Source organism: Phlebotomus papatasi, unplaced genomic scaffold (genome assembly GCF_024763615.1).
Source record: "Phlebotomus papatasi isolate M1 unplaced genomic scaffold, Ppap_2.1 HiC_scaffold_54, whole genome shotgun sequence".
Classification (NCBI taxonomy): Eukaryota; Metazoa; Arthropoda; class Insecta; order Diptera; family Psychodidae; genus Phlebotomus; species Phlebotomus papatasi.
In genome coordinates this window covers 114,182-139,461 of record NW_026604737.1, presented here as the reverse complement: position 1 = coordinate 139,461, position 25,280 = coordinate 114,182, and the positions used below count along the sequence as shown (strand labels likewise).

Genomic DNA, 25,280 nt, shown 5'->3' with positions numbered 1-25,280 from the left:
GTAAAATATTAAAAAGAGAAATTTGGCAAAAATTCCGGTGCAGTCATTTAAGTGTTAAGGGGAGTCGCTATGAATGAATCAAAGCTTATAACAATGTTATTTAATTGTTTATTCATTCATTGAATTTATAATTACTTCCAGTACAGTAGAGTCTCGCTATAGTCCATATTTGGTTTCAAATTTGACACTTGGGTCGCACTATAGTCCATGTAATTTTTTAAAATTATCAACGATTTTTAGTATTGAAATTGCTCGACGGCTTCCACTTTCTTTGCGATTGTGGTACTTGTCCTTGCTCTCTTCATTGTGGATCACAATTAAAACAAATACTTAATAAAATTTGCCAAAAATATTAAAATAATTATGCATGTCGCATACTAAAAAACATAACCTAACTTAAAATCAGTGTTTTGAAATCAACGGTCGATAAATTGTGGACTATAGAGCGATGGCCTATAGCGAGACTCTACTGTATTCAGTTTTTTTTTTTTGTGACCAAAAACAACGTGTGGAATGTCAAAAAACAATTTCCACAAAGAGTTCCACACGAAAATCTCACCTGATTCTCTCCGATATTCGTGGATACGGAGAGCGGACAGGTGGGAAAAATAGGAGAAAATGTCACGGAGAGAAACTCGCGTAAAATCTTCTCTCACGAAGTGGAGGATACGGGCCCAATGGCAAAAATGTAGACGCGAAGCTTTCAATAAACTTTTTTTTGTATAATTCGCTATAAATTTTCTACCTTTCACTGAACAAAAACAATTCACAAATTAATTGAGGATCTAGCAATTTAATTTAATTTCCAAAATAAAGTTTTAGAAGGGCTCTCAGAACTTTATACTTCACCTGATTTTTCTTTCTCTTTTGTACGCATGGAAAAATTCATCAAAAAATCCTATAAAATCATGGTTTATTCCTCTTGTTGCCCAACGGTGGCTTCTGCAGATTGAAACTACTTTCATTTGTTGTGCCGGGAAACAAACCTCCAGATCCTCCGCCAAAGAATGAACTACCTCCAGACATTCCCCCGGATGAGCCAAAAAGCCCCCCAAAGGATGTTCCACTTTGAGTATTTGGCGCTGAATGGGGCACACCCGTCTGCCCGAGATTGATACTGGTGAGTGTTGAAAAGGGTGTTGGCCCTTTGGAGATTTTTGACAAATCCCTGGGATCATCACGTTTTTCCGCCTCCTCAAACACATCCGTAAAGTCCTTGAGGTAGAACTTTCTGATATTCAAATAGTGCTCCTTCTGTGCCTCCACTCTCTGATGGATCTCATGGAGACGCCCAGCTAAGGCAATAAAACTCTCATGGATCTGATGAAGGCCCCTCTTGAGATCGTCAGCTGTGGAATTTTGTGGTGTCATCAGTGAATACATATGCTTCTCTGTCAATTCCACCTGATTCCTGAACACAATCATCTCATTCTCGTACTTCTGTATGATGTCCAGGAAGTACTTGAGTGGAGCGGTATTCTCAAATTGCAGCCCATTGGGTGTCTCATGAGTTCTCTGTGCCATCTCGGCATTTTGAATTGCCTCATTTGTTTCAGCCTTCAGCTGCTTGATGGCCGAATAATTCTTCACAATCTTATTACTGATCTCCGACAGGGTCCTTCGCACAGATTCCGTCTCATTTTCCACCTTTTTCAACTTCTGATCAAAATTACGTGCAATATCAGAACTCTTACGCTGTTCCTTGATGTGATCCTCAAGACCCTTTACCGTCACCACAATTTCCTGTGGCAACTGGGCTTCTTTGATCTTTGCTGCATCAGTTCCTTCAGTCGTTTTTGGCTGTGTGGCTATATCCACTCCTCCCAATCCCACGGACTGCGTCGTTGTAGCCGTTGTGGCTGTAGGCACTCCGCCAAAAACTCCCGTTGTCGATTGAGCTGGGAAGCTGAAGGAAGCACCAGTGGTCTTGGCCCCTAACAATCCAGGAGGCTGAGCTTGAGGTTGAGTACTGGTGTTAAAATTGAACAATGGAGCACTTGTTGTTGCAGTCGGAGCCCCAAAATTCAAACCAATAGACGTCGTTGGGGCATTGAAGCTCAATGTGGGAGCTGAAGTGGTGGGATTCGTGCCAAATGTCTGAGGAAAAGACAAAGTTGTTGGAGTAGGTTTAGCTGCAGTAGCTGCTAATCCAGAAAATCCACCCAATGACGGCACAGATGGTGCTGCTGGTGTTGGAGTACCGAAATTAAGAGGTGCAGAAGTTGCCTGAGGGGCTCCAAATCCAACTGCAAGTCAGCAAAAAAAATTAGAAACATAAACAAAAGACACATGTTTAGAATTTCTCACATGACGCTTGAGGTTGAGGCGTTGCTCCGAAGCTCAATCCTGTGGAACTTGCTGCCGGAGTGGTCCCAAAAGAGAAACCAGCCTGTGTGGTGGGATTGGGGGCTGGCGTGGCCCCAAAACCGCCAAAACTAGGTACAGACGTTCTGAAATGGACACAACAAGTGAGGTTATGTTGAACCCAGCCAAACAATTTCCCATTTTTGGGGGTGATGCCTTACGTTGTGCCAAAGGACGGTGCTCCAGGGGCCCCCGGCTGGGTTGTGGTTGGTGTACCAAACCCAAATTTCGACATTTTCGTTGATTTTTCAGAAGAAAAACACAGTAAATAAAATTTTGCGGGCAACAAAATTGACACTTCTTCGGAAACCCTCGAACTGCAACTAACTTCACGCACTCAAAGGGTTGCAATTTGAATTTACTGGTCAAAATTTTGTATTAGGGAGAAATTTTCTGCAATTTTCTGACCGGCACAGGCAGGATTTATCTCCTAGACTTTGAGCACTGCCTCCTGCGTAGTCAAATGTTAATTCCTGGCCTGCGCATATGTCTTTTGTTGCAAATATTCCTTAAAAACAAAAAAAAAATATGATCATTTTTTCGAATGACTTCCTGAAAATTTTTCCATTTACCAAGTTTCGGGATGATGCTGTCTACTCTGACGCTCAAAATCTCACAATTTGGTTCACAACTATGATTCAGGTACCTCCCGATATTTCCTCTCCGGATAGGATCAACAAAAGTCTGAATTTTGTTCGTACTTGCTGAGATTTCATTGAGGCAAAGTAGATACTTCATTGGATTTGGCTCCACATCTCTTTTCCTGGCTTCACTCTCCGTTAGCAATTCTCCAGCATATTCGCATATAAATGCCCCAGCAGGAATGAAGGATTTCGTGAACAATCCCATGCCCTTGCCTCCGCAACATTTAATATCGAGATCATCCCTAGGACCAAATTGAACCCGACGATTTTTACAGGATTTTGGGCATTTGCAGAATTGGGAGCACTCACAAAGAAATTCCTTAGTGTTCCTGGACGGGTTTAGAACAAGCTCAGTCTTAGATGTAGTTGGATGAACGAATAATTGGTAATTTTTCCCATGTGGACAAGATTCTGAAGTGCATTCACTATCTGAGCAAGCACAGCTTGAAGAGAGATAGCTATTGAAGGCTTCCCTGAGGTCTTCATAGGATTTTGTAAATTCTGACGATGGGCTAAATATTTCATTCTCCACAATATAATCAACTCCTTGGCCAGGATGCTCGTAATTATCCGAGAATTCGAGAAATCGTTGGTCCGGAGATGATTGCCGTGACATAACCTTAAAATTTACTGCCCAAAATTCCTTTTCTTTCAATTGTTTTATGCAATTTTATAATATTAGTATTGCTAAATAGTTCCTTACAATTTCATTATTCAATAAATACTAAATTTTTCTTTTTATACAGCAATTTTAAGCGAAATTGCGACAACTTTTGATGATGCTACAGGGAAATGTAAACAAACAACTAATGCTTCCGGATTATTTTTGTTTATTTTCTTAAAATTATTTCTAGTTAAATTTCATCTTTTTCTCTGGAGGAGGCTTCATCTCACTCTTGTTCTCTTGTTTAATCTCAGTGAGAAGATTGCTTGGAGCTCCATTTTCCCCTTCTCCGGCTCCATTCGTCTGAGTCGTTTCTTGACCACTGATGTCGGGCTTTGTGTCTGTCTCTGGTTCTTTCTTAATATTCCCATTCACATTTCCCGTTTGCTGATGATGTGCAGGGTTCTGCTGTGATGGTGGAAGCGGCAGAGGAAACTTCCTAATTAATTCTCCGAGAAGCATATCAACTCGTTTCCTCTGGAATAGCGAACTGGCTTCTTCCTTCACAGGAGCTGGTTCCTTCTTTGCCTGCGTCTTGGATTTGTCAGCAACTGATGGCAAGTAGAAGAAAAGTAGAAAGGGAGCTTCTTGTGAAGCCTGAAAAACTTACGTGCTTTGTTGGATGAAAAATCCCATGTATAGCCTTTGTTCGGATGATACCTAGAGTAACCCGAAGACTCTTCAAAAGCACTCTGGAGATGATGAACAGCCGACAAAAGCCGTGAATTGAAAACACTAGCCAAGTCCGGAGCTTGATAAACAGTCCCAGCGATAATGTAATAATCCGCTAGAGGTGTAGCTTCCGTAGGAGAGTGTCTGTGCTGTTTCCTGATTACATATAGGATAGGATCCTGCACATGTAACAGGATAAATTCAACTCCAATCATATTGCTAGGAAATGGAAATGATTCAAAAATCATGAAATGCCCTTCCGTTGCATAGAAACAATTTTTTCTTACTTGAGATGCTCAAGACTTTGCCTCTGCATCTTAACCAGTTCATTGTTGCACGTTCTATCGTAGAAGGGATTGGATTTCTCAGAGAAATAGTCCATAACATTTGTGGGATTGAGGATGGGAATCCAATTGGAGTCATGCCAAGAGATCCATAGTGGTTCCTGGGCAATTGGCATACCCAACCGACCAGGCATCATCTATAAGGAAATCTCTAGTTAGTTCTTAATGTAACTTGGGGATTTTTAAAGGATTTTACTGTTTATTTTTAAGAAAAACAATTAAAATTGTGGAAGCGATTTGGCTGATGGAAACAAAAACACCATACGGGATGTTTACATTAATTTGACAGCTGATTACACTGTTAAAAAAAAGTAGGAAAAATTTTTAAAAATTTTTCATCCACATTTTGTAAGCGCAGCATTCCAAATTTGAATTATTTTATTTAATAGACCACAAGAATTATAATGCATTAAGATATATGAGAATACACGAATACAATTTTACTCTGGCTGAGTACCAATCATCTGGCCGGCGCCGGCACATTGTTTTTTACAGTGCAGAAATTTTCGAACTCAATTTTCGAAATTCGCACACGATAAACAAAAAAGTGGGGGTGAGTGATGGAGACGCACTCGTGAAAATTCCTCGCGATTATTCTCAAATTTTCACTAGAAATCTACCACAGATGGTTCAATAAACCCACCCAGAGTGAAATTTTCCCCATGTGGAAGACTGAGAAATCCCAGAGAAGAGCCAAGTGATTGATTTAGCTGCATTTTTCACGCATTTTTGTTACACCATGGTGAGTGTTGGTATTTTTAGCGATTAGGAAATACCCTTGAAAATTTCCCAATTTTCCTCAATTTTACTCGCCCAGAGCAATTTGGCACGAGTGTTGGCAATTATATCCCATGTGAGATGATCTTGAACTCCGTCTCGTATTCTTCCCCACATCCTCCCATCCATTTTCTACCCCAGAACATCAGATTTCCCGCAATTTTCCCATTAGCAGTCCATCGAGAGATACTCACGAGTTAACACAGTGCCTCCGCAAGAGTCCGGGAAACTGTGCTAGAAGCATGAGCGTTAAAATCTGTGAAGTTGAAGAGTGTTCAGAGAAAAGAGAAAAAATGGGAAAAGTGATGGAAATTATGGTAAATTTTTGCGCCATCCTGAAAAAATGTTGTTAAATTACAAGGACGTGTCGTAGAAAAATTACTCTAACTTCTTGTAAAAAATTGTAATTAGTTTATCCGTTTGTGTATTAATATACAAATAAAAAAAAGAGGAACTTGAAACCAAAATAATCTAAAATTAAATATTTATAAATATAATAGAGTGCGAGAAAGTCTCACGAGTCACAATTCTTTAGGAAATTTTAAAAAAAAAATCTAACACCTTAGTGATTGATTACGTAAAAGCGGTAAAAGTAATTTTGGCAAAAGACACAACAATTTGATTCAAAAGTTACGAAATTTTATTAGATGACAAGAAATAAAAGTAAAAGGCCCATTAAAATCATCAATTTCATATGAATGTAACACTTTATTGCTCTTTTATTGCTCTTGTCTTTCAAAAGTTTATTTTATCTTAAAAGAAATCGACCGAAAGTACAAAAATGGCAAATATTCAAGATTCTCATAATTGCTAATTCTTCTAATAAAGTTGATTATTTATAGTTGATTTAACTGTTTCACCCAGTGGGTCACCAGTGGCCTGAGAAATAAAAATAATTTATTGAATAGAAAGTTCTTTTATCTTCTTAAATAGTCAAATGATTTTTTTCCACTGGTCCGTATTAAAATGACAACTTTATTTGATTATCAAAAAAAAATCATGTTGACTGGCGACAAATATTACAAGAGTTTCATTGATTCTATTCTAAATTCACACGTGGGATTTATAAACACATTAATTATATAATTTATTTATAATAATAATGCTGGCACAGCATTCCATGGAGGAACTAGGCCTTCCCATAAGGGGATTTCTAGACATGCATTATTATTTTTTCTTGTACGGGATGAGGTTGTCAGTCCCATGCCCGTGGAATCAAGTGCAGTGAAGCTCACTGGATGCAATCCGAACACCTTTAACGCCAGAAAAATTCCTGGTGACCTAAAGAAGATTCGAACCCGGGACACTTGCATCATAGAGCGAGTGCTCTACCACTTGACCCATTGAGTGCCCTCGATCCTAATATATAAATATAAAATTATTGAGAGAAAAATCTGTATACTATTTGGAGCAAGTTCGGAATTTGGCTATTCTATCAAATGCTACCTTTCTTCACAACCCTTTGTTTAATTAATATGAAGTGTATTCTAACTTTGTCCTGTTTCTTAAATAATTTATTTATAATACACTCAATCCCGGTATTATGCATATAGTTAAGATTTTAAAAATTAATTTAGAAAAAAAATTTCTATTTTGAGATGATTTTTGTAGAGTCAAATACAGAAACCGGAAATTTAAAATTTTCATGGATTTCCGTCTGGAGATTGTTTTAAAACTATTTTCAAGGAAAACTACAAAATAATTCAGTGAATCTATGAGATAGTCTCAATTGATTACTGTAAGAAACAGCTTGAAATAATTTTAAGCCATCTAGATAGAAGATGTCTTACTGGAAAGCTTTTTGTTAATTTTTTAGACATTTGGCTATCATGCTCCTTACATAAATGTTGAGCGGTATTCTTTTTAACCCATTGAAACAATGTACTAGGAATTCTAGAGATAAAATGTTAAAACGACATACACAAAGAAGTGCCATTTCTATATATTTGATTAAAATTTTTTGTTCGAGAATTGCCGACTGGTCAGCATATTTTTGCTGATCGACTCAGCAAAAAATAAGCTGACTGTGCTCGTTGAGTACTTCAAATAAAATTTAAAATTGAGCAAAGGAATCTTTAATACGATAACTGGCTAACTTTCATGTTTCCTTTAAAAAAAATATTTTTGAAGGCATGGATTATTTTTCATGGAAAGATAAAGAATTTATGGTCATAAATTTCTTTAAAAAAAGCATATTCTTTGGAAGACTGGGGATCAATCATCCTAATAATTGTTTTTTTTTTCGTTGTATTATTTGTTCAGTACAGTAATATGTGTATAGTAGGACTGTTGAGTTTGAAAATGTCTTTTTCAGGTCGTACTTACTCCTTCCAACTCCTCTAGGCTCAACAGTCCTACTACAATACGTTAAAGATGTTAAACATTACTATAATTGGATAGTAAGATGTGCAAAGACTATAAAACAAATTAGAAAATTCTACTAGGGTGGCTGCATTACTTGTGGTCTGTCTTTATATGGCCTCTTCGCAATTTTTGTCAAAAAATGATTCCAAAAACCAAAAAAAAATGTGATGTGCTATTAAAATACATAAAATATTTTTAATTTTGAGGTTTTTCGAAATAATTTAGTGACATTGTAAAGTTTTTTGCGGGTAGACCATTAGTAAAGACAGAGACCACAATGCCGCCACCCTATTAATTAAATTTGTCTCCTTTCTTGTTTTACCTCCCCTAAATCTCCTTACATCCTAGATACATTTATGACTTATGTCCTAAACAGACTTACAACTTAAGCCGAGAGACGGCTTAGTGGAAAGATGGAAAAGTAGTTTAAACTTAAAATGCGAATAATTGCGCTAAGCCGTTTTCCGGCTTATTATCAGCTTTGTCGAGGCCCTTAAGGGGAGAGATAGCTTAATCCTTAAAGTAATTATAATCAAAATAATGATTCGACTAAATTCACATCAGTTTTCCACTAAAAGTCGAGAAAAAGATTAGTCAGAAACTGACGGGAATGTAATCTGATAATAATTTGGATTATAATTACGTTGGTTAAGCCATCTCTCGCTCGGCTTAATTAAATCGTAAGTGTCTGGGGTAGGGCATTACGCTCCTTACAAAGGAAGTTTAAATTAACGATTGCTAAGAATTGACGGTAAAAAAGAATGAAAATGTTCCATCTTCATCCTTTCATTTCATTGTAATAAAATATTTTTATACCGTGTAATTTAACAACACTCTCTTGCCTCATTGGCTGGATAATGTGAATGTCTCCCCAGATCCAGAACAATATTCCTCAATGTTTGTCTGTTCCAGGGGCTACCTGATTTGTGTGCTAATCCATGTGGCTCGTTCAGTGTGATCCCCATCCACAAACGTCCAGATCTTATTGAATCGTGCGCCAAGCTCATAAATGACGAATGGCCCAGGAGCCTTGGAGCGCGAATGGCCCAATTGTGCAACTCCTCAGATAACCTCCCAACTAATCTAGTCCTCCTTAAGAGTGACACGATCGTTCTAGCTCATATCAAGATCACTCCAGTGCCCTGGGATGTGAGTGCGTGCTTCCTGGAGTCGGTGGTTGTGGCAAAGGACTGCAGGGGCCAGGGATTGGGTACCTACCTCATGCGACATGCTGAACAGTATTGTGCCCAGAATTTGCATTTGTCCGTCATCTACCTCTCAACAGTGGACCAGGTGAGGTTTTACGGAAAGCTAGGGTATGTGGAGTGCGAACCTATTTCCATCTACGGCAAGGTTAACTTCAAAAGGCCCACGATGACGAGAAAGTTTTACATGAAAAAAGTACTCAAGAACCCCGAAGACGACGATGCCAATGCCAAGGGGAGATAGCATACGCCTCATAAATCATCAAGAGATTTTGAACGCCTTCCAAGTCGCCAGATGTACAGTGAAATTATTTATTGAACATTTATTTATCTCTTCCGGACATGAATTAGCCTCGCTTTACAGTGGCTATGCCAAGTACACGTCTGATGTACTGCTCCTGCGTGAGGCAGTCTACGAGGAATTTGCCCAGGTCCAGTTTAGAGATGGTGCGTCCGGGAGATTTGTCCTGGAGCACCTGAAATTCCGCTGATGGTTCATCTGTTCGGAAGATAGAGAGAAATAAAGACAGCGAGATTAGAAATTACTGTTATAGAATTTTACAGGTTGCTCACAGAGTTCAATAGTGTAAATGAAATTCCAAGTATTTTTAATGCCAAAAAGAAATAGAAAAAAGCTATGAAATTGAACAAATTGCGGAGGAAAATAAACTACATATTTTATTTAAAGATAAATGGCGTCCTTTAGTTTGCAAATTTGCTGGTTAGACATGTTTTTCGCGAAACCCACGCCAAGCGTTCCCGGAAAAATGGTGGAAGGAATTTGTGGCTTACCTCAAGAGATGTCAATTAAAATCCGGCTCGGAGTCAGCAAAGTTGGTGTCGCTTTAATGCGTTTTCTTTTGACGCCACCCAATGTTTGCTCGTTTAATTTTTCTTGAAAACTTGGAAAAAATAAGCAGAAGTTCAGAGAACTCTGCCAAAATGATGCTACTCCGGCCAAGCACTGAAAGGAAGTGAACAGGTGAACTCGAAAATGGATTCGAAGACGGATTCCGAAGTAGAATTATGAGCCAAAAAGTATTTCAAAGGCGGCAGCTCCATATTTGACAGACGCGGCTGACGGCCTTGTCGCCGATCGGGCGCAAAGTTCACAGTAACAGAAAATTCCCTGGAATTTATCTTCTATTTTTCGCGTGAGCTTCCGGGGAAATATACAATAATATTCCGCTTTGAATTCTGCGGAGTTATCAGCTTTTTTTCGCGTGAATTTCCTGGAAAAAAAGTCCGAGGAATTTTCTTCCAACATATCTGAGAGCATTCCCTGGAAATTGATTCAAAATTTCCTTTGAATATTCCGAGTATATTTTCTGATATCTTTCCGACCAAGATTCCATGGAAGTAAGCGCGAAAATTCTGCAATTATTTTTCGCCCTAACGCTATAATTCTTGCGAGCTAGACATACTCAAATGAACGATATGGTAGCAATATTTTCAATTCAAAAGTAGAACAATTGCGTGTTCGTCTGATAGATGAACACTCTCCAAATTATAAGCTGCCAATTGGCACTGATCGTCCATATTTGTGGATGTTTTTTCTGGAGATTCTCTATGAAAGTTCCACGAAATTTTTAATCAATTTCTGGAATTATTTTGAAGAAAAATATGTTTAAAAAGTCCACTGGAAAAGTCGTGGAATTCCGTAATATTAAACCACGGAAGCCTCTAAGGCCGTTGCATGGAAATTTCCACGGAGAATTTCGTGGGAATAAAGAGGATATTTCCGAATTTTTAAAGGGCTGACTGCCGATTATACGCTAATAGTCCATAGGAAAAGCCGTGGAAATATTCGTCAGAGAAAAGTCCATGGAAACTCGCGGACACTTCTTATTAGACGGTCCTATACAGAATTCCGCAAACGTCCATGGAACGCTAGGGAAGAAATTTAGCGTCAAATTCCATCTCGGAAGCTTACGCGGATTTTGAGCGGTAAAATCCAGGGAATTCCACGCGGATTTTTAGCGGTAAAATCAGCGGACATAGCAGAAAAGGCTGCTGGAAATCCAGTGGAATCGCTGCGGCCGTTGACTATAGGGGGCTATAAAATTCTTTTTTCGGACCATAACATATCCAGCGAACGAATTTCAGTAAAACTCACTTTATTGTAAGTCTTAGTGGTCAAATATGATACTTTTGTAGAGAAAGAATTTTCTCCGCCTCTGGAAAATTGGAAAACTCATGGGTACTCTCGTCCCCAAAAGAACGAAAAGGAGACAAACTTCAATTTTCTAAAAGCCAATAATATCAATTTTGTGAATGATTTTTGCGTGTCAAATGACTCCTTTACAATGTTGATCACTAAAACAAGAAGAATTATTGACCAGTATCTTTTGGGATGTCCAGGAAGTGGTCAAGAAGACACCAAACTCCTGCTTGCCAACAGATTCCTCGAAATATTTCACACAATAACACTTTAAAACACATTTCTTTCAACACGATGTTATTGTAAACACATTAAGCTTTCTAAAGAGCCAAAAAAACACTTCATCGAGAATCAGAATTCACCAAACTCCGGAAGAATAGGAAAAACTTCCCTGAAAGCAATCTCCCTCGCTGCCAAATGTCAAAATTTTCGCCCATTTTGGCAAAAATGTCGCTCCCGCTTGGAATTTTGTTACAAGGTTGGTGTCAAAAAGCAAATGGCGGGCATTGGCGGGATAACCTTACATTTGACCTCTAGATTTTTGTGGACGAGAGTACCCATAAAGTTTGAACAATTTTTTTGAAAATTTGAGAAAAAAAAATTATTTTTCGAATTTATGCAATCTGTAATTGTCCCCGAGAGGTTTTTCTTTATTCTGGTCTAGAAATATCAAAAAAGTCACAATATCTGCAAGGAAGCAGAAAATCAAAAATTCACGATTTTTGACCAAGAATATCTTAGCTCAGGAGTTAAATGGGATTCTGCAAAAAATATCCTAGATTTGGACATCCTTATAGTTTGTAATTATCCAGAAGAATCGGATTTTTATCGATTCTAAATAGTCTAAAAAAATTATTTTTTCCATGAGTATCCAGAGTCCCAAAGGAGACAAAAGAGAGTTAAACAAAATTGTCATGGAAAAATATTTGACAGGTTTGTAACAAAAAAACTTTCTGTTTTTTGTTTTGTGCTCTTGAGGGTTATTTTGCGAAAAAAAAAGCAACTTTTAGAAATTGGAAGTCGGCGGATAAGTGCATTTTGCAGCCGCGAATAATTTGAGCCTCACAGTTATCATTTTGCTCGGAGTTCGCCATTTTTCGAAAATGCATTCGTCGGGTTTCGGAAGATGTCGGGTGGGTTTGCCATATTTTTCGGATATTTCATTCGTTGAAAGTGCCTCAACGTTTTTTTTTTGTAATTAGAGTAATCTGGGTATCTTGCGATTTTATCACAAGATTTTGTCTCATCTAGTGCTTTAGTGTTAAATTACTAGTCAAATATGCTAATAGGGTATATGGTGTGGGGTACAGACAAAATACTGACCAGCAATATGAGGAGGGAGAACAGCTCTCCACTCTGCAAACTCAGCAGATTTAACGAGATCCAGCATCCTCCGGTGCTCCAGATTAATATGCTCAAATATCGTAGGTACTTTATCAGGTTCATAGAAGAGGAATGAAGATAAGCAGACGGAGATCTTTTGGACAGAAGCCTCCTGCATGGCTTTCAGGATATTTTCCAATCCTGAAGAAAGGACAGTTGTTGGTTCAAGATTATTCCTCGTGCCCAGAGTCACTACAACTCCATTTGTGCCCTGAATCACTTCCAAGACCTTGGAATAATCCGTGACATCTCCCATGACAATCTCAACTTTATCCCGAAATGTATGGGGCACTGTTTTCATGTCACGCACGAGAAGTCTCAATTTCAATCCTAAAAGGAAAAGGGTAGAAAAAGTGGGATTGAGTCAAAATTCTGGGCAAAACAGGTAATTTATGGCTTTAAATCCTTTAAGTATACCTTTTTTGAGTGCATGAGCCACCACACACTGCCCGGTCATTCCGGTGCCCCCAAATATTGCTATTTTCTGCATTTTCCTCGAGAAAATTGCTCTTCACCTGGAAACTTCACAAATAGTTGATCAATTACCTAATCGAATGACCAATTGACTGGGTAGAGATATCAAGATAATTCTTCAATTGATTGTAATTGAAGAAATTTCGCTTATCATCCTCTCTCCCAAAAGTGCACTGACATTCGGAAGAAAAAGCGAGGGCTTTTTTGAAAAATGTAACGTTCAATCGTAGTGTGCTTTGCCGTGGGAAAACAATTGCTTTTTTCACGAATGAGTTTTCACTGTGAAAATTTTTGGGATGGAAAATTGGGAAGATTTTGCCATGGAAACCCAAGAAATATTGGATATTTTTCCTGGAGATTCTACAATGGATCTCATAAGGAAGCAAATATCACTGGAAGAGCCACATGAAGAGCCCTGCAGGGAAAATTTGGGAGATGTGAATGGGCAAGTGGGACAAGTGGAACCAGAAACGGCAGATGAGCAGCCGACTGAGGGAATTTGGTTGACTGAGCAGGATTGCGATATTCAGTGTGAGAATTGTGAGGAAGTGTTCTCTTGGATGGATTTTCAGAAGCACATTTGCGAATTTGATGAGTACCAGAGGAAGATCAATGAGGAAGACAATCGTGGGGAGTTCCTGTGTTCTCCTGTGAATTTTCCCAGTGGTGATGAACACCCTTGCTTTGCCCAGTTGCGCGAGAACAGCATCAGGCTGAAGAAGTTTATCAAGGAGGAGCTGAAGATGGATACCCAGCCAGTGGTGGCCAGTAAGAAGAAGGATGGTCCTCATGATTGCAGCCTCTGCGAGAGGCAATTTGTTCATGCATCGGGGCTTCTGAGGCACATGGAGAAGCATACCCTTGAGAATCTGCAGAGATCACAGCAAGGAGCCTCAGCTATGTTGGATTCCGATGTTGCTGTAAAATGCAAAATTTGCGGGAGGATCTTTTCCACACCCAAGGCGGCTAGGCAGCATCTGGACTCTGAAGATCACACTCCGGTGAACCAAGATGTGGAAGAATCTGAGACAGAAGAGTTCATCCTGAGCGGAACAAACTTGACTTTCTCCATGCAAGTCCTCAAGCAGATGGCCTATGGGGAGTCCAACTGGGATAAAAATCGCCAGAGAAGCTACTTGAGCACGGTTATTATCACTGAGGTCTTTCAGTGTGAATTCTGTGAGTTTGTCTTTATGGAAAAGCAGGATCTGCTCATTCATGCTTCAAGCCATGACCCAAGAATCGGATTTGTCTGCACAAGTTGCGAAATTAATACTTACACCAGCAAGGATATCCTCACACATTGGCAGTTTGAGTGTCCATTTACCAGAGAGGCTACACAGGAACAGATTCGTGTCCAGAAATTCTATCTCTGCAATGTCTGTAACTTGAAATTTGGCACTTTGGATGGTCTCTACAGCCACAGGTAGATTTTCTCAAAGATTTATCCAGACTCCTGCGATTTATCTCTGATTAGGTGTGATTCCTTCTAATCACACCTATTGTAATCCTCGGATTTTCTCAAAGTACTCCGATCGAGCTGAAATTCACAGGGTATATGTTTTGAACATCCCTGATGCCGAAAATCATAAGCCGGCAATTTCGGGTCCGGCCGGCCGTCCCGCCGTCCGTAGTACGCAATGTCTCTGGTTTGGATAGAGATATCTTCATACTTTTTTTTTTTAAATATATTTACGCGCGCGTACGATGATTTCTGTGCTATTAGTTTTTTGAAAACCGGTTAAAAATCACGTTTTGTAGTTTATCTCGAAATCTAAGCATGCGATTTTGAATTTTTATGTTTATCTTGTAGCCCAGAAAATTTAGACCAATTTAAAAAAAAAACTAAGACATCCTTCGAACGGTTCTCGAGATATTTCATTTAAAAATTTCAATTTTAAGAAAATTTGCTATTAGCGTCAGGCGGGACAAAAAGCGGGAGAAGCGGCGTCGGACAACCTTTCCCCATGTACAGTAGGTGTCAAAAGTTTGTTGCCTCATATACATATGTTCGGAATACCAGGTGCAAAAAACGATAGAGAAAAGTACTTTTTAAAATTATTCTTTTTGCGAATTAGTTCCCTGTAATCCGTAGATCTTATTTATGTATTTCAAAAAAAATATTTCATTTTATTTCATATAAAATGATTTTTCAAATATTTGTTTTTCAAAATTTGTTCATTATTCGTGAGTCAAAAGTTTGTTGCCTCATTTGAAAAGTTACTTAAAATGGTCAAAAGCATCCAACAAACTTAAAACAAACCGGCTGTATTTTGAGCTTATGTCATTTGAGAGGCCAATGGTGGGTTTGGACATTTCTAAAGTTGTCAATGGTAAAATACATGGGTATAAAAGTAATGATAAATAACAAGAAATAATCCGTTTTTTAATAATTCATAATTTAGGTTTAAATTGCATGTTAGAAGGAGTTGAAAGATGGGAGATCATCCAAAGATACTGTCGGAATGAATCTGTGTCGGTAATTGCCAAATTTTGTGGAAAAACACGAATGGTTATACATAAAATATTCAAATATTATAGTGATGAGGTACGAGTACATTTGAAAAACGCTACTGGCAGATCTAGGGTATCGATTCAGAGGGTTGATAACAGCATTGTAAGTAATGAAAGACAATTGGTTGCTGAAGGAACACAGGTCCCTACTGTTGCAAAAACAAGCCCATTTTTAAAGAAAAAGGGAAGAATGTTTGAGTGGCTCGCAATATTCCATTGGTAAACAAGATCAATCTGAATAAAAGGTTGTAGATTTACTTGAAACATGTTAAACAAGTAAAACTACAACCATTTATCCAGATTAGACTAACTAACCATGGAATATTGCGAGCTACCCAAATATTCGGAGCATTTTCTCTTGATTTTTATAACAGTAGGGACTTGTGTCCCTTCAGCAACCAACTGACTGTGAATTTTTAGAGCAGACATCATAGAGTCACTATAAGTGATACTTATAATGCTGTTATCGACCCTCTGAGTCGAAACCCTAGGTCTGCCAGTAGCGTTTTTTTTTTTTTTTGATGTGGTTGTGCCCCTTATCTCCATAAATTTTGACGATTTTATGTATATCCTGTAGAGATTTTCCATAAAATAAAGAGTTGACGACGAAGATTCGTTCTGGCAGTATATCTGGACAATTTCCCTTCTTTTAATTTTTTGTAATTTGCAATTTTTAACCTAAATTATAAATTATCAAAAAAGAGATTATTTCTTGTTATTTATCAATACTTTTATATACATATATTGTCCATTGACAACTTTAGAAACACACAAACCCGTCATTGGCTCTCAAATTACATAAATTCAAAATGTAACTGGTTTACATAAAGTTGGTTCCACATTTTGACTATTTTGAATTAGTTTTTTGAGTGAGGCAACAAACTTTTGATGAATCAATAATTATCAGCTTTCGGAAAATAATAATTTTTTATATGAAATAAAATTAATTTTTTTTTAAATATATAAATAGGATCTACAGATTACAGACAATTAATTTGCAAAAAGAAAAATTCGAAAATTTAAATTTTTCCATCATTTTTTGCACCTCGTTTCCCGATCATACATGAGGCAACAAACTTTTGACACCTACTGTAAGGTAAAGTACCCTTACTCGACCGGGTTCCTCTATTCGACCGGTGGGTCAATTTTTGAATATTTGATGGTGAATTTCATCAATTTCTATGAATTTGTCACTGATTCGTATTATTTAAAGAATAATTGACCTATTAATGTTAGATCATACACAAAATATTATAGCAAATATAATTAAATTGAATAAATAAATCTACCGGTCGAATAGAGCAACCGGTCGAATAAAGGGTACTTTACCTTATATAGCACTCTCTCACTCTCCCTCTCTACATTTGTCGCGAATTTTCTCTGGGCGCGAATTTTTTCGCTGATTTTTACGGGGGACGAATTTTTCGCGGATTTTCGCAAGGCGTGAAATTTTTCGCGGGTCGCGTATTTTTTCACCAATTTTCGCGGATTTTCACGGAGCGCGTAATTTTTCGCGGGTCGCTTTTTTTCGCGGATTTTCACAGGGCGCGAATTTTATCGCGGATATTCGCGGGGCGCGTATTTTTTCGCGAATTTTCGCGGGGCACGAATTTTTTCGATGATTTTCGTGGGGCGCGAATTTTTTCCCTGATTTTTGCGGGGCGCGAATTTTTCGCGGATTTTTGCGGGGCGCGAATTTTATCGCGGATATTCGCGGGTCTCGTATTTTTTCGCGAATTTTCCCGGGGCACGAATTTTTTCGATGATTTTCGTGGGGCGCGAATTTTTTCCCTAATTTTTGCGGGGCGCGAATTTTTCGCGGATTTTTTCGTTGAATTTCACAGGGCGCGAATTTTTTCGCGGATTTTCGCGGGGCGCGATTTTCTCGGGTCGCTGACAGAGGTTCTCAATAAATGTAAAGTTGAGGCCTCTATCTTTCATAGTTTCCGAGATAATCGACTAAAGATTTTCAGACACTTTTATGCATTTCTCATCCAATTTTCCTCATTAATAACGATAATAAGTTACATACAATTTAAACGAAATTTGCATTATTTATGTATAATATCGTTCAAGTTTGCCACAATCCGAATTTACAACGAAGGAATCACACCTCTATAAGCTGATCTAGGCTTATCACTGACTTTTTTTTTAGGTACAAGAACGTACATTTGTTCCCTCGACTGTGCCATGATATTGGTATTCTGATGGTTCTCTGTGAATGCTGTGGCTTTCACTTCACCACTGCCAGTGAATTCATGCATCACTACCAGGAAAAACATCTGAGGAAGCCTAAAAAGGAAGTTCTGCCGAAGTGTCGTCAGTATCTCTGCGATGTCTGTGGGAAATCCTACACTCAATCTTCACATCTCTGGCAGCATTTGCGTTTCCATCGTGGTGTAAAGCCGTTTGAGTGTCGCGAAGAAGGCTGTTCCAGGCGCTTCACCATCCGTCCAGATCTCAATGATCACATCAGGAAGTGCCATACAGGCGAACGTCCATATCACTGCCTCGTATGTGGCAAGCGCTTTCTCACGGGCTCCGTGTACTACCAGCATCGTCTGATCCATCGTGGTGAACGCAGGTATGGCTGTGAGGAGTGTGGGAAGAGATTCTACAGGGCAGATGCCCTAAAGAATCACCAAAGAATCCATACAGGTGAGAAACCTTTTGCGTGCAATTTTTGCTCAAAGAAATTCCGTCAGAGAGGAGATCGTGACAAACACATCAAAGCACGCCATGGAGCTATTGATTGTGGGGTCAACTGGGGTGGAGGAGAATTCAGGGCTAACTCAGATTCAGTGTTTATTGGCAATCTTCCACTCCCAAAAGCTATGTTTGCTCCCCTTCTTGCTGACATTGATGCTGAACAATCCACCGAGATGTGAATTTGATGTTTTCTGTTCCTATTATTCCCCATTTTAATTGTAAAATAATTTTAGAAAATCTTTTTATAAAAATTTATACCTCAAATATCGTGGTAACCGTTACAAATGGCAATTTGAATTTTCCAATGGCGAATTTCGAACATTCCAAAAAGCACTTCCAGTAATTTTTACTATGCATTAAAATGCATTTTGTGCAATTTCAATATGCGATTGTAATTATTTTATCTATTGGATTGATATTTTGTAGTAGAAATTGTATAAAATTGAAGAAATAAAATTTCGCCGTATATTTCCACTGGAATTCGAACTTCCAATGAATTGTCATCAGCTTTCGAGGTGCCATTGGAAGGTTTCTTCCTCTTTTCTCGTAAAATCTTTGAAGCAAACATGGGTTTCAAGAATTTGTGGTATTCTCATCCCAGGAAGTTTGGCCAAGGCTCCAGATGTTGGTGAGTATTGTGCTTAGGGATGCAAAGAATACCCCAATGTTGGGGGATTCTCGAAAAAATGGATGTTTCTGAGGGAAAACACAACTTGAAGAAGCGTCCATGTGGCTGAGGAAGATTCTATGATAATCTAGTAACTTTTTATCCTTTTTACAGCCGTGCCTGCTCCAATCGTCATGGTCTGATCCGGAAATACGGACTAAATCTCTGCAGACAGTGTTTCAGAGAGTATGCCAATGATATTGGCTTCAAGAAGGTGAGTTCCATGAACCTAACCTCAATCTGAAGAGCCTTTATTGATTTTTTTTGTGTTTTCCAGCTGGATTAAGCGAATGGAAGATGCAATGGAGTTATTTATCCGGGTAGTCATGGGCAGAGAAGCGTGATGATGTAGAAAAATACAGCAGAATGGTGTATTTATGAGCCGGGGATGGTTGGATAAATAAAACCATTGCATTGTAAAAGGAATCGTCTTATTTTGTAAGGTAAAGCTTTGTTCACATTCGATAGAATCTTTTTATTTCCTTCTCTCCACGATTAAACAATCATCAAAATATAAATAACTTTCTGGAATCCTCCTTGTGACTGTCTATCTTGGTGGTAGACTCCCTGTCGGTCGTTCAATTGTCAGACTCTGCTGGGGAACTTTATTGTCCGTCTGGACGCCCATTGATGAATAGATCTCCTTGACAATAAACAAGATGGTATCCTCAGATTGCCAATAGCATACATGACTGGTAAGGGCAAAGATGTACTCATTGAAGAATTCCAAGGGGGCTTCTTGCAGTACATAGTCGATTCTTCTGGCCTGATTTAGTCTTCCCAACGGTAAATCTGTCTCTCCCGTGTCACATTCACTTCCCCCCGAAGATCCCGTACCAGCTGAACTGATCTCTCGCTGTGTCTCATCCAGATGCAATTGCTCCTCCAGCACCTTGTCCACTTCACATTTGATAGCTTGAGGATCAGCACGTCCCAAACTCGTGATATGGGTAACCGTGTCCACTGTTGAGCGGAAGGTGTCGAAGATTTTCTGTTTTATTTCACCACCAACCCTCACCATTTGCTCCCGGAGTTCTTTTGAAACAAAAACAAAAAAAGGAAGATTCCTTCAAACCTGTTCATAAAGAAAATTGCTCTCAGAGTTCTCTTACCCAAATGCATTCTCTTTCTACCCTTGTGATGCGGAATAAGAACTGGGCGCAGGGAACTGAGTTCAGCATTCACCAATCCCTCAATTCTGTACGCCACAATGTCATAGGGATGGAAGATATTGAAGAAACCATCGCACGTGGGAAGCTTAAAGTCCAGTCCGAGGGTGTCAATTCCTCTGACAGTCACAAACATCCCAATTGGTGATCCAAAAGCAAAGAAATTCCTCGGTCGAATGTCCAATTGAGGATAATTGATGAATGGCTGACCCGTTCCAGCTGGTCCCATTGTATAGTTTATCTGTTGGGCTGTTTGCTTCTCCGGCCTTAGGATGGGCTCTGTCGGTGTGACCACGTTCATCTGGTCAGGAGTTTCCTGTAAGGTTTGTAAATAATTTTCTTGCATTTTCAAACCTGCAAATTAGGGGGAAGTGGGGCATTTTTGAAATTGGGATTTTTCGCCTATTTTTAAATAAAATTGAGCCTTATCCTGATAAAATTTAACTGCACAAATAGATTGAGAAGCTAAATTGTATCACGATAAGGCTCAATTTTATTTAAAAATAGATGAAAAAATCCAATTTCAAAGGCTCCCCACTTTCAAAGATGCCCCACTTTCCCTTATGGACATAAATTTCTCTAGTGTAGAGGCCGTAGAGGCCATTGAAGAGAATAAAATAACCTTTCAAATAAAAAAATACAGCAAGAAAAAATTCTTAACTCGTTCCTGTGTATTATCTCAGGCTAGGATTTTTTTCTAGCCAAAATAAAAAGAACGTATAATTACTTTTTCATGTATTTTAACATAATGTATGTAACGGTGCTATCACACTATAGGATTTTTCACAATTTAATTTTAAATTGAATTCAGCAAATTGAGCATTAAAATTGCGAGAACCACTTGAAATTTTTCATAGCCGGGACACATTTTTGCGAGAAATTTGCTAAATTCAAAAAATCCGCGCAGATTGCCAGTTGTTTTATTTTGTCAATTGTGATTTTGTTACATTATTAGAAAAATGAGTGAGTCCAGAGGAAGAAATTTTCCTACTTTATGTAGGATACATGTTCAATAAAAATGTGTCTCAAGGTAAAAGGAAGAGTTTGTTGTCCATAAAATGGATCCAAGAGAGATCTGCCCACGGATTCATTGAAAAAATGTATGATGATATCGCAACTAGTTATTCTTTTAGACACAACAATTTTCTTCGTATAGCTATAATGAAGAATTTGAGGAACTACTTCACATAGTTGGACCTTATTTGCAGAAAGAAACAACGAAAATGAGGGTGTCTATATCGCCTAAAATTGGAATTGTTGAGCAATTTTAACATTTTAATTTGATGAGTTGAAACTAATTTCAGCAATCGCATTTATGCTATTTTAGCACATTTAAACATATTTTGGTGGGTCAAGTATTAGTTTATATATCAATAAATAAGCGAAAATCTATTAATTAAAATAATTTTTAATGCAAAATAACGGGTAGAAACAATTCATCTGAAAATTAAATTGAATTTACAAATTAAAAAATTCTAGTATGAGCACGGTAAACTTCACAATCTGAGACAATAAAATTGTTCTCCTGCCTGTCTCTCTGTGGATTGCTCCTTTGGAAAATCTCCCGAAAATCTTAAAATGGACAGTAGATTCGTGTTCAGTGAATCAAAACGATTCAAATTATGGTGCTATTCCAATGAAAAATGAAAAAAAGGAAATCTTTCTTCTGAAGATTTTTTTAGTACATGGGCAACAACTTCTGGAGTCGCTAACATGGCTGTTTTAATGTGTTAACTGCATCATTGACTTTGTTGAAAATAAAATTTGATGACGCAGAAACACCTGAGAATAGCAATGTACTAAAAACAAGTTCAGGAGAAAGATTTCGACTTTAATGGTGCTATTCCCCTGAAAAATGAACATGTTTTTCTAGAATTTTACTGTTCTCAAGTGCTTCTACATAATCGACTTTTCTTTGTGTTGGTTCTTGGCATGACTGTTTTCCACTCTTCGCCGTGTTCTAAAACCAATAAACAGTCGTGACAGGAACCAACAAAAAGAAAAGTCGAGTACAGTAGACTCTCTCTCAATCGGCTCTTTTTCAATCGGGCGAAGAATTTTATTGACAATTTTCACGTTTAATTATGAAGCTAATTTGCTCAAATTCGCTGTAATTCTTCCTATTTTATCGTGATTCTTTAAAATTGAGCGCTTTTTATTGAATTTACAAAGGCTTTGACGCCCAAATCTATCGATAAACCGGATGACATTTCATCCCCAAATGCCCAATTGAGAGAGAGTCTACTGTATGTAGAAGCACACGAGAACAGTAAAATTCTAGAAAAAAACATGTTTATTTTTATTATTAGAATAGTAACATTACTCTGGAAATATTCAATACAGCCTATATTACACTTTATGAGAAATTTTCGTAAAAATACAGCATTTGAAGTAAAATTGCTTGTAGAAAGTATACGTAAATCGTGTAAAAAGGCTCAAATTTGGACACTTTAACCTTCGACACGATTTATGGCGCTATTCTAGGGAAAAAGAAAAATCTTTCTCTTGATTTTTTTTAGTACATGGCTGTGTTCTAATGTGCTTCTGCTCGTAATCGACTTTTGCTTGCGTTGGTTCCTGTCACGACTGTTTAGTGGTTTTGGAACCTGACGAAAACTGTGGAAAACAGTCGAGACAGCAACCAACACAAAAAATTGATAACGTAGAAGCACATGAGACCAGCTAAATATGAACTAAAAAATGTTTAGTATAAAGATCTATTCTTTTAATTTTTCACCGACATGTTCGAGTCCCTCCCTCCTAGGCTGACTTTTCCCGACAATGACCTTTAATAATCCATTTAACGTATTTTCAAGGTCAAAAGTTAATCAATTCTAGATTAGTTCTTAATCGATGCGGAAATGTCTGAATTCATTTGAAAGGCCTTGAAATACGGATAAAGGCCGTAAAATACGGATCGATTTAAATTCATTGTAATCAGATTAACTTAAACAAAATGACGAAATGAAAATAATAATCGCAGAAAGATCGATTTTTTTAGTTCTTATTAAAAAAAATCTTCATCAAAACGAAACAATTAATGACCATGAATTCGAGCATTCTACACTGAGAAAAAAAGAGGGTGCGATTAACTTTTTTTCCTCGTAACTTTAACATTTTTAGGTGTAAAAATATATCAACATTTTTTAATGTTAAATTTACACCTTTTTAAGGGTAAAATTAACATGAACAAGGGTAACTTTAACCCATAATACACCTAAAAAGCATAATATTTACACCGTTTTCGGATCAATACTGTAGGGTAAAATGAACATTTCCGGAACGTTATTTTAACTTTTTCGGATTTCTTTAACTTTTTCGGAAATGATTGATTTTATCAAAACTTACCGAATTCTCTACTTCGTGTTCATTGTCGTTGCTTGGAGATTTCTGATGGCACAGCAAGTCAAAGAGGATGAGAGAGCCAAGACTGTGTCCAGCCAGTGAGACTCCGCCCTTGAAATTGGGATTTCTCTCACAGAATAATTTGTACAGACGATTTACTGATCCACAGACCGTGTCCATGATGCTCTGACAGAAGATCGGACTCGTGTAGAACAGTACATCCAACAAAGTGTCATTGGTAAAGTTTCTCAGCTTAGGAATGGATTCCAAAGTGATGGATTTCAGTTTGGCATCAATGCCCGATTCATCAGAATGTAGTTCACTGTGCCAAGAAATGGGTAACACTTCAATTCGACCAATTTCTCCAGCATCATACGATGATCTGTAGTGCGATTGAACCATTTGCAGAGCAATATTTCGGAATTCATCAACAACTTCCTCAACAGTTCGAAATTTAAAATCACAAGCCTTCCCAATTCCATGCACCACAAACAGCACATGATCAATCTGTTCGGGTTCTCCATCGTCAATATTGAACTCATCGACACCTCTCTTGACCACCCGAGGACGATTTGTAACCTGTGGCGTATTTCCCCAGGCATCTGGAGTCGTCTGCAGGAAATGCACCATCACATTTGGTCCGTGAAAATTCACCTGTTCCCCATTGGGCAGAGTCAGTTGCTTGTGCCACGAACCACTCGCAAAAGCATTCTTGTATTCCTCCTCCAAATAATCTGCCGTTTCCTCTTCATAGGGAACAAATCGCGAATCAACAGCTTTGTAAAACCACGAACACCTTCGGACCTCATTGACTTCCGCTGTCCAGTAAATGGCTGTTCGTGTCCTTGCAGCAATATTCACATCATGACGCCCTCCATCGGTGGCTATCGTCGTTGATTCCGCTGAGGAAGTAATGAAGGCTTCCTCAAGAGCCAGAGAGTCTGTCATGGAGAATGGGGTCCACGCATCCTTGCCTTCGATTTTTTCCTTGTAGAACCAGTGTTTGTAGACTGGTCGGTACGAGCCACTGGGAGCAGTTGGTGCGTCTGTTACCGACTTCCCTGACGGCTCCTGACCAGTTGGAGTTGATCTTGATGTTGCCATTGGGGTTATTGTGTTCTCTAACAAATTCGCATTGAAGGGCTGATCAGTTGTGATCTGAAGCGGACAATTGAAAAGAAAAGGCTATGTTTACCTCTGAATGTACTCTACGATATTCAGTGATCTTCGCACTTTTTTAAGGACAACAGGGGCCCACCAAGCCTAATTTTGTAAAAAAATTGCAGATATTGCACTGCGACTTAAACAATTTTCCTCGTAATTCTTGTATTATTTCAGCGAGCATTATGAAATAGGGTAAAGGCTCATAATTTTGGACAGTCTGCTTATAAGCATCGATGTTCCAAGTTTGAAGTGCGATATTTTCCATACTAATTGATTTTTTTGTTACTCTCTTTTTAGAAGGGTTGTTTAGAAACTTGGCAAGCTATTTATCGTCTTATTTTTACTAAAATTAGTCTTAATACATTTAAAAATGAATTGATAAGTAGAGGTTAATTTGACTCGAATTTTGGACAACTTGGTTATTAATTTGGACAACTTGGCTGTAAATTTGGACAGCTAATCCGCCTCAATAGGATGCCCATTGTTCTCCATTTCAAGAACCAATCTTACCAAGTCCTCTTCCTGTTCATGTAAGGGAACCGTAGAATGTCACAAGAAGCCCAGAAATTTACTATATCATTCATTAAAGTGAGTTTACTTCGTTAATTTAAGTATTCGCGGATGCACTCATTCCCTGGCCTTTCCGATAGCCTATCAAGG

At 38.2% G+C, this 25,280-nt stretch overlaps 7 protein-coding genes across 9 annotated transcripts in view; 3 read left to right on the top strand and 4 right to left on the bottom strand.

The window, feature by feature from the left end:
• Positions 1–773: 773 nt before the first annotated feature.
• Positions 774–2,687, bottom strand: LOC129809272 (nuclear pore complex protein Nup58-like). Its single transcript, XM_055859097.1, has 3 exons — positions 2,526–2,687; positions 2,308–2,450; positions 774–2,246 (listed from the first exon to the last, which is right to left on the bottom strand). Exons 1-3 carry the CDS (start codon positions 2,597–2,599, stop codon positions 907–909), a joined length of 1,557 nt encoding a protein of 518 aa, XP_055715072.1. The 5' UTR covers positions 2,600–2,687; the 3' UTR covers positions 774–906.
• Positions 2,688–3,818: 1,131 nt separating this feature from the next.
• LOC129809274 (mediator of RNA polymerase II transcription subunit 6-like) lies at positions 3,819–5,245 on the bottom strand. The gene is made up of 4 exons (XM_055859102.1): positions 4,885–5,245; positions 4,632–4,825; positions 4,283–4,563; positions 3,819–4,223 (listed from the first exon to the last, which is right to left on the bottom strand). Exons 2-4 carry the CDS (start codon positions 4,823–4,825, stop codon positions 3,859–3,861), a joined length of 840 nt encoding a protein of 279 aa, XP_055715077.1. The 5' UTR covers positions 4,885–5,245; the 3' UTR covers positions 3,819–3,858.
• Positions 5,246–5,308: 63 nt separating this feature from the next.
• LOC129809277 (N-alpha-acetyltransferase 80-like) lies at positions 5,309–9,727 on the top strand. Of its 2 annotated transcripts, none has more exons than XM_055859107.1 (2): positions 5,309–5,430; positions 8,742–9,727. In XM_055859107.1, exons 1-2 carry the CDS (start codon positions 5,428–5,430, stop codon positions 9,276–9,278), a joined length of 540 nt encoding a protein of 179 aa, XP_055715082.1. In that variant the 5' UTR covers positions 5,309–5,427; the 3' UTR covers positions 9,279–9,727. The 2 variants fall into 2 exon arrangements, with proteins under 2 accessions (XP_055715082.1, XP_055715081.1); XM_055859106.1 differs by lacking the exon at positions 5,309–5,430 and adding an exon at positions 5,489–5,782.
• On the bottom strand, positions 9,333–13,068 carry LOC129809276 (flavin reductase (NADPH)-like). Its single transcript, XM_055859105.1, has 3 exons — positions 12,996–13,068; positions 12,519–12,908; positions 9,333–9,533 (listed from the first exon to the last, which is right to left on the bottom strand). Exons 1-3 carry the CDS (start codon positions 13,066–13,068, stop codon positions 9,382–9,384), a joined length of 615 nt encoding a protein of 204 aa, XP_055715080.1. The 3' UTR covers positions 9,333–9,381.
• A 162-nt stretch (positions 13,069–13,230) lies between these two features.
• LOC129809271 (testis-specific zinc finger protein topi-like) lies at positions 13,231–18,755 on the top strand. Its single transcript, XM_055859096.1, has 2 exons — positions 13,231–14,478; positions 17,722–18,755. The coding sequence occupies exons 1-2, from the start codon at positions 13,349–13,351 to the stop codon at positions 18,452–18,454; spliced, it is 1,863 nt and encodes a 620-aa protein (XP_055715071.1). The 5' UTR covers positions 13,231–13,348; the 3' UTR covers positions 18,455–18,755.
• A 41-nt stretch (positions 18,756–18,796) lies between these two features.
• On the top strand, positions 18,797–19,405 carry LOC129809279 (40S ribosomal protein S29). The gene is made up of 3 exons (XM_055859109.1): positions 18,797–18,903; positions 19,057–19,156; positions 19,220–19,405. The coding sequence occupies exons 1-3, from the start codon at positions 18,842–18,844 to the stop codon at positions 19,226–19,228; spliced, it is 171 nt and encodes a 56-aa protein (XP_055715084.1). The 5' UTR covers positions 18,797–18,841; the 3' UTR covers positions 19,229–19,405.
• Positions 19,393–25,280, bottom strand: part of LOC129809268 (uncharacterized) — a 48,434-nt gene continuing 42,546 nt past the window's right edge. The window contains exons 3-5 of one of the 2 annotated variants that reach the window (XM_055859086.1): positions 23,460–24,614; positions 20,055–20,427; positions 19,393–19,977 (exon numbers count right to left, since the gene is read on the bottom strand). In XM_055859086.1, the coding sequence (XP_055715061.1) occupies positions 19,490–19,977; positions 20,055–20,427; positions 23,460–24,614 (2,016 nt within the window). In that variant the 3' untranslated portion in view covers positions 19,393–19,489. The remainder of the gene's footprint in view (positions 19,978–20,054; positions 20,428–23,459; positions 24,615–25,280) is intronic. The other variant, XM_055859087.1, reaches the window with a different exon arrangement.

Excerpts from the sequence above, each read along its gene's own strand:
- LOC129809276 (XM_055859105.1), bottom strand. The coding sequence starts at position 13,068 with ATGCAGAAAATAGCAATATTTGGGGGCACCGGAATGACCGGGCAGTGT. Across the intron at positions 12,909-12,995 it reads GGCTCATGCACTCAAAAAAG|GATTGAAATTGAGACTTCTC; the intron begins GTATACTTAAAG and ends TTTTCCTTTTAG. Across the intron at positions 9,534-12,518 it reads TCTCCCTCCTCATATTGCTG|ATGAACCATCAGCGGAATTT; the intron begins GTCAGTATTTTG and ends TCTTCCGAACAG.
- LOC129809274 (XM_055859102.1), bottom strand. The coding sequence starts at position 4,825 with ATGATGCCTGGTCGGTTGGGTATGCCAATTGCCCAGGAACCACTATGG. Across the intron at positions 4,564-4,631 it reads CAAAGTCTTGAGCATCTCAA|CAATATGATTGGAGTTGAAT; the intron begins GTAAGAAAAAAT and ends TCCATTTCCTAG. Across the intron at positions 4,224-4,282 it reads TTTTTCATCCAACAAAGCAC|TTGCTGACAAATCCAAGACG; the intron begins GTAAGTTTTTCA and ends ACTTGCCATCAG.
- LOC129809279 (XM_055859109.1), top strand. The coding sequence starts at position 18,842 with ATGGGTTTCAAGAATTTGTGGTATTCTCATCCCAGGAAGTTTGGCCAA. Across the intron at positions 18,904-19,056 it reads GGCCAAGGCTCCAGATGTTG|CCGTGCCTGCTCCAATCGTC; the intron begins GTGAGTATTGTG and ends TCCTTTTTACAG.
- LOC129809271 (XM_055859096.1), top strand. The coding sequence starts at position 13,349 with ATGGAAAATTGGGAAGATTTTGCCATGGAAACCCAAGAAATATTGGAT. Across the intron at positions 14,479-17,721 it reads GATGGTCTCTACAGCCACAG|GTACAAGAACGTACATTTGT; the intron begins GTAGATTTTCTC and ends CTTTTTTTTTAG.
- LOC129809272 (XM_055859097.1), bottom strand. The coding sequence starts at position 2,599 with ATGTCGAAATTTGGGTTTGGTACACCAACCACAACCCAGCCGGGGGCC. Across the intron at positions 2,451-2,525 it reads GCACCGTCCTTTGGCACAAC|AACGTCTGTACCTAGTTTTG; the intron begins GTAAGGCATCAC and ends TGTCCATTTCAG. Across the intron at positions 2,247-2,307 it reads GCCTCAACCTCAAGCGTCAT|TTGGATTTGGAGCCCCTCAG; the intron begins GTGAGAAATTCT and ends GCTGACTTGCAG.
- LOC129809277 (XM_055859106.1), top strand. The coding sequence starts at position 5,708 with ATGAGCGTTAAAATCTGTGAAGTTGAAGAGTGTTCAGAGAAAAGAGAA. Across the intron at positions 5,783-8,741 it reads GAAAAGTGATGGAAATTATG|GGGCTACCTGATTTGTGTGC; the intron begins GTAAATTTTTGC and ends TGTCTGTTCCAG.